The sequence below is a fragment of the Chenopodium quinoa genome, unplaced genomic scaffold, assembly GCF_001683475.1.
Source record: "Chenopodium quinoa cultivar QQ74 unplaced genomic scaffold, ASM168347v1, whole genome shotgun sequence".
NCBI classification, from domain to species: Eukaryota; Viridiplantae; Streptophyta; class Magnoliopsida; order Caryophyllales; family Amaranthaceae; genus Chenopodium; species Chenopodium quinoa.
The window spans coordinates 7135725-7146977 of NW_018742418.1; the positions used below are offsets into that span (position 1 = coordinate 7135725).

Here is an 11253-nt window from a genome sequence, read left to right on the forward strand (position 1 = left end):
AAGAGTATAACGGAAGTGTTAACTTTTGTCTTTCGGGACAAGCTGAAAGGGTGTGTGAAGTTGATTTTTGGATAGAATTTGTATGAATCTTGTTAGAAAATACATGTTAGATGAGCCGAGAAGCTGCCTGGCAACATGGACAAATAAAGTTCCTTTAGCCCTTCACCTTGTAACCTCTTTTATTGAATTTCTTTCTCTATGTATCTTGGTATTTAGTCAGAACTGTGGGTTATATGAGAAACACAATCAACTTTCCTAGAATATTATTCTGTTTTTGTTTGGACGAGCTTTCACATAGCATGGAACAAAATCATGCTTTTTCTTGATGGATATTCTTAGTGTATGACTACCTAAGATATTTCCCTTCAATTCTGGTTTTATAGAAACTGCATTGATTCAAGTATTAGTGGAATAAAGATGAAGAAAAGGACAGGAGATATACAAGGTGGAAAAGTTTTATGTACATGATTCTCTACATTTAACTTTCTGTTCTTTACCTTTTACCAAAGCCGTATTAAGGACTAGATGCAGTTTGTTATGTTGCACTTGGCCTGAATATCGGTTCTATTTTGCTGTCTTTCGCAATTCAGAAGAAACAATGATCAATGAGCTAAAACATAGTGAAGTCTTTTGCCTTATAAATTTGTTGTTGCGATGCTTTTGGTATCAGCAACCAATGGAGTCAGGTATCCTCTGGAGTTCCCTCGGAACACTTCTATGGAGACATAAATGGCTTTTCGAAAGGAAGCTTTTCTCTACTGAAGTGTTTGGGGGAACTCTAGGTGGTACTTGACAATGTAAGGTAACATTTTGATTTTTGGGGAAGAGCAGGTATCTGTTCTGCTGTAGTATTAAGCAACTTTCAAAGATTTACCATGAAACTTTGCCTTAAAAAAATATGTAGTACATTGAAATGCATTTGGTATTCTCAAACAAAAGAGGTCAGGTGTCCTCAGGAGTTCCCTCGGAACACTTCAATGGGGATACATATGGCTTCTCGAAATGAAGCTTTTCTCTACTGAAGTGTTTGGGGGAACTCTTGGAGGTACTTGATATTGTAGAGTGACAATTTTGAGGGCAGAGCAACTATCTACTCCTTTCGTTTTTTTTTTTTTTTTTAATTTTTTTTTTTTTTTTATAAATGACATACTATCTTTTATGTGGAGTTGTAGGAAAATTATATGAATTGGTGCGTTTAACATGAAACAATAACAACTTTATTGAAGTATGCTACACTATGTGTGTAGTAAGAAATAAGAATATAAGATATTACTTACCTTGAAAATATGGTTTGCTTGATAGTGTGTCGAATGATAATGTGTGTTGTGGCGAGCTTTCGTTAAGCATAATGCCTATTGCTTGAACTTTAATTTTTATAACTAGGCATCGTATGTGATAGTTGTTGCAGTCAAAATCTAAAAGGCTATCGACTTGAGGTGGAGGTTGTGAAAAGAGAATGCGATACAAATGGCGGTAAGGCATCGCCAAAGTTGGACATGGGTGTGGAGTTGTGACATAAATCTATGTAGTATATATACTAATACAAAATTAAAGGTGTTAATGGTTAAAGTTATGTATTATTGATCAGAAAAGTACCAAGTTTACAAATTTTTAATTATTATTTTTTTTTAGACTTTTCGTTAGGAACTACCTAATAAAACCCAAATTTTGTGAGAAACTATCTAATGAAAAAAATTGATGTAAGAAACTACCTAATAAAGGTAAAATGTTGTAAAAAACTACCTAAGAAAAGATAAATGTTGTAAAATACTACCTATACCAGATTTCCATCATTGACCGACCTCAAAACACTCTCGAAACCGCCGCTTTCATTCCCAAAACCAACACAACTTGCTTGAAATCGCCTCCACCACGCTTAAACCACCTTCCAACCCCAAAATCACCACCTCTAACCCCCAAAACCACCATCCCTAAGCACTAATCTACCCTCATCAACTCGGAATATCCTCCAACCACCCCGAAAATAACCTTACCACCTTGAAAACCAACCTTCACGATGGTTTTGGGGGGTGTTTTGAGGTGGATCAACATCGTGAAATTAAGTCAACGGTGGGAATTCGGTCAAAGGTAGTATCTTACAACATTTTACCTTTTATTAGGTAGTTTCTTACAACATTTTTTTTATTCGGTAGTTTCTTGCAAAATTTAGGTTTTACTAGGTAGTTTCTCCCAAAAAGTCCTTTTTTTTTTCCAGGAATATTGCTAATATTCATGTAGAATAATTTCAATGTTGCCAACAGCACCGTCATTGCAGATGTGTTAATACACTTATGCGAAGTCTTCACCGTGTTTGCTAATTAATATCAATCTTTACACTTGTGTTTTTGTTTTGTGTTGTTTAATTTTGATTTTTTAGAGTGATTGTATAAGGTATTGATGTGAGGAGTTTCATTTATAGACAAAACATTGTTGGTGTTTCTCGTGAGCAACTTCAAATTGGTCCCTTTGTTTGCATGAAATATAGTTGGAGTTTCTTCTAAACAACTTCATATTGATCTTATACGCCACCAAACATTATTCTGTTTCAAATAAAGCATACAAGACCAGTATTTGTACAATCAAATTTTTTCAACAGAAACAACGACACTTAATAGTTTCTTTTGTTAGGCTTATTATAGGGAAAAGATTGTAAAGGGTATGATGCCCGTTTTTTGACAAATTCACACGTATTGACACTCCAAATTTGAAAACCTCTGGCTATGCTGCCCCAATTAAGGTTATTAATTTATTTTTTCATACTTAATTATCACATTTGTTGCTGCACAACTATAAATCCATAATATATCTCTAATTATATCAATTAAAGGTGGTATTACCAAAAAAAATTAGGGCTTTTTGTCAGAAACTATTTATTAAAAGCCATTTTTTGTGAGAAACTACCTAATAAAAAAAATGTCGTAAGAAACTACCTATTAAAATGAAAATGTTGTAAAACACTACTCTTTCACCAGATTTTCACCGTTGACTAATTTTTCCACCGTTGACCACCCACTTGCCAATCACGTGAACTTTTAAAACCCTTTTTTTTCCATGCCCCACCAACAATGCCACCTATCATGTGCCAACGCCGGAGAAATTAGTCAAAGACGAAAATCCGACGAATAATAGTTTTTTACAACATTATTTGTTTTAATAGGTAGTTTCTTACAACATATTTATTTTAATTGGTAGTTTTTTACAACATTTTTTTTATTAGGTAGTTTCTCACAAAAAATTGCTTTTAAAAGTAGTTTTTGACAACAAAGTATGTAATATAATGTAAATTTTTTGTACGGAGTAATTAATTTAAGAAAAAAAGACGTTCGGTATAGTTCCACACTAATTTCATAAAAACATTAAAAGTTATTACTCTCCAACCAATGTCACCTTTCGAAAGAGTAAAGTCACTCTAATTTCACAATAAGTATAATTATTTTGTGGTTGTGATTAGGGTGGTACATTAAGCGACCATAACAAAAATACGAAAGGGACTAGAAATTTATAAGGTGGAAAAGTTGCATGTAAATGCATGCTTTTCTTTCATTTAGCATTGTACTGGTATTATAAATTTGCTATGAAAAAGCATTAATTATTGCATACATCAGTACGTACGTACAATCTTTGCTTCTCTGAGTGTCTGTCAAAGGCAATAACACAGTTTATTTTCTTTCACATGATTGTATTGATCGAATTGACATGGACAATCTGAGGCTATTACTACGTCTCACCCCTTTATTCTCTTATACAATTTATTTCCTTTTATTTGATCATTTTATACATACATGATGCACTATAACATAATCATCTAAGAATGTATAGTAGTTTATAGTACTATGGACTGTGTTAGAAAGATATGATAGAATCTTCAATATGTTATCATTAGGCAAGATATATTTGATATATTTGCTAGATATTATATAATCTTATCTTAGGAAAGGATATTATTTAGTTTCCTAGTTTGATATAGATTGTTCCTTGGGGCTCAAGGTCCTCTTGTATAAATATGATTGATCTATGAATGATAAAGGCAAGCTATTGAATCATAATATTGTCATGGTATCGGAGCCAGGAGGTTCTTCATAAATTTATTTTTTTAACCACCGTATACAATGCCGCCCGGCGATGACAATCCACCGCCACCACCACCTAAAATTGAACCGAACTCCCCGTATTATCTAGGACCCCAAGATCGTCCTGGTGACTTCATAACTCCACCAGCTGCTGCGCCATCATCCACCACTGCCTCGGCCTCTTCTCCGCTTCCGCAACTCACTCCCAAGCAGTGGCACGCCGTCATGGCTGTTATGGGTAACGCGCCACCTCCTTCTCACCGCTTGAATGGTAAGTGGATTATTGACACCGGTTGTTCTCACCACGTCACCGGTGATTTCTCTTGTTTAGTGGATGTTCGTTATGTTCCTTCATGCAATGTGGGCCTTCCGGATGGTACTAGTGTGATTGCTATGAAAGAAGGAGTTGTGAAAATAACAGACAAAATATTTCTTCACAATGTGCTTTTTGTTCCTAAATTAAATTGTAACTTAATTTCGGTTTCACAATTGTGCTCTACTAATAATTGTGAAGTCATAACTAACTCTAATACATGTACTATACAGGACCAACGCACGAGGGAGGTGATTGGAACGGGTGATCTCAAGGATGGACTATATTATCTTTGGGAAGAAGCTTCTATTGCGGCTATTTCGGTTGAAGACACCTTGAAACTGTGGCACAAACGGTTGGGTCACCCTTCTGAAAAAGTTGTAAAATTACTTCCTTTTCTTAGTAATTCTAGTGCTCATTTAAATAAAGATTGTGAAGTGTGTCATCGTTCTAAACACACTAGAGACAAATTTCCTATGAGTGATAATAAAGCTTCCCGTAATTTTGAAATAGTGCATTGTGATTTATGGGGCCCTTATACCGAACCTTCTTCTTGTGGTGCACATTATTTTCTAACTTTGGTAGATGATTATTCCCGTGCTGTATGGATATATTTATTGGTTGATAAAACTGAGGTCTTTAAAATATTTATGTCCTTTATTGCCATGATTGATAGACAATTTTCACAGAAAATAAAAATTGTGCGTAGTGATAATGGAACCGAATTCTTTTGCTTGAAAAATTATTTCCTAGCACAAGGTATCCTGTTTCAAACCTCGTGTATTGGCACACCTCAACAAAATGGGAGGGTAGAGAGAAAACACCAACACATTCTCAATTTTGCTCATGCCCTTCGATTTCAGGGGGGGTTACCAATATATTTTTTGGGGGAGTGTGCTCTTGCGGCCGCTCATATAATAAATCGCACTCCTTCAGTCCTATTAGGCAATAAAACACCGTATGAAATGTTGTTTGGCACCCCACCTTTATTTAATGAATTACGAGTATTTGGCTCTTTGTGTTTTGCTCATAACCAAAGGGCAAAAGGGGATAAATTTGCAAGTCGTAGTCGTAAATGTATATTTGTGGGGTACCCTTTTGGGAAGAAAGGATGGTATTTATTTGACTTGGATAAAAAGGAATTTTTTATTTCTCGTGATGTGCGTTTTTTTGAGGATGTGTACCCTTATTTGGATGCCGAAAGCACCAATATTGATGTAGCTACGGATGGTATGAATGCTACAATAAATATGGAGGAGAATTTGGATTTTTTTACCCCTATTTTCGACAGTGATGAGGGGGACTCTATGCAGCAGCCACCGACTGCCCACACCCCTCACTCACTGCCGCCGCCCACCACCCAGCCACATAGCCCAGCCACGGCTACCCCTGACACGTCAGCTGTACGGACAGCAGGTGGTGAGGACTCCACGGCACCCGAGCCAATGGGGCGTGGTCACCGTCCGAAGTATGCAAACTCCAAATATAAAGATTTTGTCACTCATACTCATGTAGCTCGAAATAGTCCATACGAAGCATCACTCAACCCAATTACTACTCCTCCCTCAGGTATGTCGTATCCTATAGCACATTATGTTAGTTGTGATAAGTTTTCTGCAAAACACCGAAATTTTGTTGCAGCTTTAACAGGTGGGAAGGAGCCACGATCCTTTAAAGAAGCAATGCAAGACCATGGTTGGAAGATGGCCATGAAAGAAGAAATGCGTGCATTAGAGTCCAATGGCACGTGGACCTTGGAAAAATTACCTCCCGGGAAGAAGGCACTCGGGAGTCAATGGTTGTACAAAATTAAGTACAACTTTGATGGTAGTATTGAAAGATTAAAAGCAAGATTAGTTGTCTTTGGAAATCATCAAACCGAAGGCATAGATTATGATGAAACTTTTGCTCCGGTGGTCAAGATGACCACGGTTCGTGCATTCCTTGCTATTGCCGCCTCTAAGAATTGAGAATTGCATCAAATGGATGTTCACAATGCATTCCTTCATGGTGATTTAAATGAGGCAGTCTACATGAAACTTCCCCCGGGTTTCACAACTGATGAGCCGGGTCTTATTTGTCGTCTTCGGAAATCTTTATATGGTCTTAAGCAAGCTCCTAGATGTTGGTTTGCTAAATTAACTTCGGCCTTGAAAAAGTATGGTTTTACACAATCATACTCAGATTACTCCCTATTCACTTATACAAAGGGGTCTGTGCAACTTAATGTTCTTGTTTATGTGGATGATCTAATTGTTGCAGGGAACAATTCTATGGCGTTGCAATTGTTTAAAAATTATTTGAGCAATTGTTTTCATATGAAGGACTTAGGTGTTCTCAAGTACTTCCTTGGGATTGAGGTGGCAAGGAGTAGAACCGGTTTATTTTTATGTCAACGCAAATATGCTCTTGATATCATCTCAGAAACCGGCCTATTGGGGTCAAAACCGGTCATGACACCCATCGAACAAAATCACAATTTGGGGCGTGCTTCCGGCCCTACTCTTGCTGACCCAGAGCCATATCGAAGGTTGGTTGGTCGGTTAGTTTACTTGGCTGTTACACGGCCCGACTTGACATATGCGGTTCATGTGCTCTCTCAGTTTATGCAGGCACCGCAACAAGTCCACTGGGACGCTGCAATTCGTGTTGTAAGGTACTTGAAAAGTACTCCAGGGCAAGGAATCTTGCTACGGGCTGATGGTGATCTCACCCTTGAGGGGTGGTGTGATGCGGATTGAGCAGCGTGCCCCATCACACGCCGATCTGTCTCGGGATGGCTGGTCTTCTTGGGTCACTCTCCTATAGCGTGGAAATGCAAGAAACAACTAACGGTCGCCACTTCTTCTGGAGAGTCCGAATATAGGTCCATGTGTGCCATCACTATGGAAATGAAGTGGCTAAAAGGGCTACTCTTAAGCTTGGGCGTGCAACATCCTCGAGCCATACCAATTTTTTGTGATAGTCAAGCGGCCATACATATTGCTCAAAACCCGGTTTTCCACGAGCGTACAAAACATATCGAAGTCGATTGTCACTTTTTCCGTGATGCAATACAAGATGGCCTCATTATTCCTCATCATGTGCGCACAAATGAGCAGCTAGCGGATATTTTTACAAAGGCCTTAGGAAAGCCTCAATTTGATTATCTTCTTAGCAAGTTGGGCATCTTTGATCCAAGTGCTCCAACTTGAGGGGGGGTGTTAGGAAGATATGATAGAATCTTCAATATGTTATCATTAGGCAAGATATATTTGATATATTTGCTAGATATTATATAATCTTATCTTAGGAAAGGATATTATTTAGTTTCCTAGTTTGATATAGATTGTTCCTTGGGGCTCAAGGTCCTCTTGTATAAATATGATTGATCTATGAATGATAAAGGCAAGCTATTGAATCATAATATTGTCAGACTGTCAGCTGCAACAGACTTATTATATTTTCAGACATATAATATATCGGCGTACGTAGACAGTGAAATTACACAGTTCAAATTCCGGGAGAAGGTGGAGGTTGTGAGGGACATGTGCAATAACCATGTAAACACAATGGTGCTTTGCACCCTGTAAGTCTACAGTCATATTCGTTGAAGCAAGGTACCCTTTGCACATCTTTGTTTGGATTATTATCGGACTTCAGAACTTCTGATGTCGTTGCTGTGCTTGATATGATCAGTGTTGCAAATAACAGCACCAAGACTGCTTGTTTCGACGAAGCCTGCTTCCCCATTTCTGCTAGCTAGACTGCGTGCTAATTTATCTTTGTGTTTTTGTTTGATTTCTTGATGCAAGGTATAGATTAGAGGGATGTTACGTTATATATAGGGTATATTTTGTTGGTTTAAATTCAACAAAGAGATGTATTTGTTTTTTTATGGGGATCAGTAACTTTAATTTGTCAAAATGTATTGTTTGCATGAGTATGAATTTGTGGTGTTTGTAAGCAACTGAATAGGTCATTGATAATGCATGTTTTTTTTTACAAGGAAAAAAAAAAATCGAAAATTTATCAAAAGATAATTGAAATTCTCTAGGAAATATTGTCACCCTTTGGAATACAAAAGTAGTCACATACTCCAATTCCGCAATTTATTTTTAATAAATTCGTCCTAAGACTCCTAACAATCACATCATACGAACATAATGCATATTGAAATATACAATGACAGACTATATAGTTATCATATGAGATTAGATATTTATTTCAAGATTTTTTTTAATAAATCATATTTATTAAAAGTCATATAAACAAATTGAAAAATGAATAAAGCAAATATTTCCATAAAAAAACTAAAATTGTTGAGTAGATATTGCTTTTTAGTACATCTCTCGTACATATTGCAGTAATAGCAATACATAGTATTAACACTCCATTAACAATATTAACATAATTGTTTGATCTCCTGAATAATAAGTCGTTACACCTTGATTCAAACAACAAACTCAAACAAATCAAGCCGGTTAAGGTTAATCATCTATGATCAACTAATATCAATTGTTTCCAGGATTATGAGGGGGGCATTTGCAGACATGATAAACACAATTAGGCGCAAGACAACCAGCAAATCTGCAGTCATGTTCTGATTTACAAGGCAATACAGGCTCACGCCAACCGCCTCGACGCCATTCATGATTGAATTCATTCGCCAAGCCTCTTGCAAAAACTAAGAGAGGTGAATATACTAGCTGTTTCGGATGAAAACAATCGAATCTCGGAAGATCCTTTTATCTTGAGGGAACTTGGTCTCGGTCCGAACGACGCCGGAGCCGAGGGTTTCCTGCACAACAAATACACGTAAACTAGCCTCGGGGGGGACGCCGAGGAAGGCCCCTCCGATGCTTAAGTCAGTATATTAGAGAGAGAAAGCTGTGCAAGAGTTTAGTTGCTTGAGGCTTATTGTCTTTGTCTTTGTCTTTTTTCTTTGTCTTACCCTCCCCAAGAATTGACCAAATTGTTGGCTTTTATACCTTGGCTAATGAAGGAGGCGGATTGGGCCCGGAAATCAGTTGGGCTGGGCCAAGCTGATTGGGCCGTTGACTGACCTTGACATGGCTTTGAGGATGTTGATTTTTGACTTTAGCATATTTGGAGAGTTGAACCTTTGCCTTGGGCTTTTAATTGGATCATTCAGTGACCAGGCCCAATTGGACTAAATTGGACCCAAACAACTTGCCCCCCAGACCCGATTTGGAAGGATGACGGGTCGGGTTTGATTTAACCAGAAAAGGAGGGAAGTGAATGATTTGCTGATCCAAAAATGTGAATTTAAACCGTAATTAACCCATGATTAATGAGATAACAACAGTTAATGTGGATGATTGCGGAAGTTGGACGGGTAGTGGGCGATTTAACTGCAAGGTTGTGTGTTTAACGGTTACTTAGCGGGGTGCTTGAGAGAAGTTGAAACGCAGACTCCTTGAATTCCCATTTCTGGAGATATAAATAGAGGTGCGTCTTCTCTCCCCACTCACTCATCAACACAAACCCAGAATTCTCAAGAACGCTCAAGAGCCCGCATCAAAACTTCGCAAATTCCCCGAGCATTAAGCTTAGAAGCTGAGACTTGTCACTACCAATTCGTAAATCGGCGGCTTTTGCTTCAGATCAAGGTAAATTCCTTTGATTTTATTTCATTTTTCCTCGACTTTGCACTCTTTCCCCTTTTTCGACTTTTTCCTTCGAAATTCGTCGATGGTGAGGGGAGTTAGAGGTGGAGCCCGTGCTCCAAGAAGAGCAAGGCTAATCCCCGATCCCAGGGACAGGATTGGGACCTGGAATGGACGAAGGACAGAGTCTGACCCTGCTGAAGGGGTTAGGGCGACTCCCATTTCTTCGGCTCCTCCTCAGAGGGCTGAGGGGGTGAGAGCTTCAGGACGGGATGATGAAGTTCCCGCTGTCCTTTGGGATATCCTCCCAGGGTTTTCAGAGTGGGAGGATGCCGAAGTAGCTTCGGCCATGATAAAGAACCGTCCCTACTCATGGTGGGTAGAGAACGCCGATCAATATCGATTTGCTGAGCAAATTGAGTTGCACTACGGCATTTTTGAAGCTGATGGATATTGGTGCCGAATGCCCTCAGCATCCGATAGAATCCATCGTCCACCCCCGGGGTATGTGGGGGTGTACACGAGACAGCTTCAGTATGGGCTGAGGTTCCCTTTGGACGTATTCGTCCGAGACTTGCTGATCCATTACAACATCTCCCTGTGCCAGCTGACCCCCACCAGCATCCGAAGGGTAATGACGTACTTATGGGTCTGCAAATTCTTCAGATACGTGCCGAACCTGCACTGCTTCAGAAAGCTCCATCGGCTAGTGCCAAATATTCAGAGTGGGCACGGAAGCCATGGTTCTGGGTGGTATCGGATTGAGTCTCGGCCCCCGTTCCTAACCATGTGGCCGAACGACTCTTCAGACAAGGACTGGAGAGGTCAATGGATTTGGGTTAGGGCGCCCACGGAGCCGAGCCATCCTTATGTTTTCAGCGCTCCCCGGTATCTTGCCGAGCCGGATCCTGATATGGGAAGTTTAGGTCCTCCCGAAGATAGCGGGCCAGACCCGAACCTTAATCAGCAGAACATCTTCGGCAAGCTGCCGAACCGGGGAGGCAGCGGCCGAATGCAGCATATCCCGGAGACTTGGCTCCCCGATACGCACTATGTTTTCCAAGAGAATATGCTGGCAGCTGTCGGCCTCAGCCGAAAGTTTAGGGATGGTAATCTTCTTCGGCTGGGGCCGAGGCCTTTTAATTATCTCTTTTCTTCTTTCATTTTGCTTTCTTGTGATGTGCCGAACTAACTGAATTGACTTCTCCCCTTTTCTTTTTCAGAACGGGACGAGACCAACGTCGGCATTGATTACGCTCGC

General features: G+C 39.3%; 1 protein-coding gene across 1 annotated transcript; it reads left to right on the top strand.

Moving 5' to 3' along the window:
- The first annotated feature begins 3854 nt into the window (after positions 1 to 3854).
- LOC110707270 (mediator of RNA polymerase II transcription subunit 15-like) lies at positions 3855 to 4928 on the top strand. The gene is made up of 2 exons (XM_021885288.1): positions 3855 to 4341; positions 4617 to 4928. Exons 1-2 carry the CDS (start codon positions 4110 to 4112, stop codon positions 4649 to 4651), a joined length of 267 nt encoding a protein of 88 aa, XP_021740980.1. The 5' UTR covers positions 3855 to 4109; the 3' UTR covers positions 4652 to 4928.
- The last annotated feature ends 6325 nt before the right edge of the window (positions 4929 to 11253 follow it).

Excerpts from the sequence above, each read along its gene's own strand:
- LOC110707270 (XM_021885288.1), top strand. The coding sequence starts at position 4,110 with ATGCCGCCCGGCGATGACAATCCACCGCCACCACCACCTAAAATTGAA. Across the intron at positions 4,342-4,616 it reads TCCTTCTCACCGCTTGAATG|GACCAACGCACGAGGGAGGT; the intron begins GTAAGTGGATTA and ends TGTACTATACAG.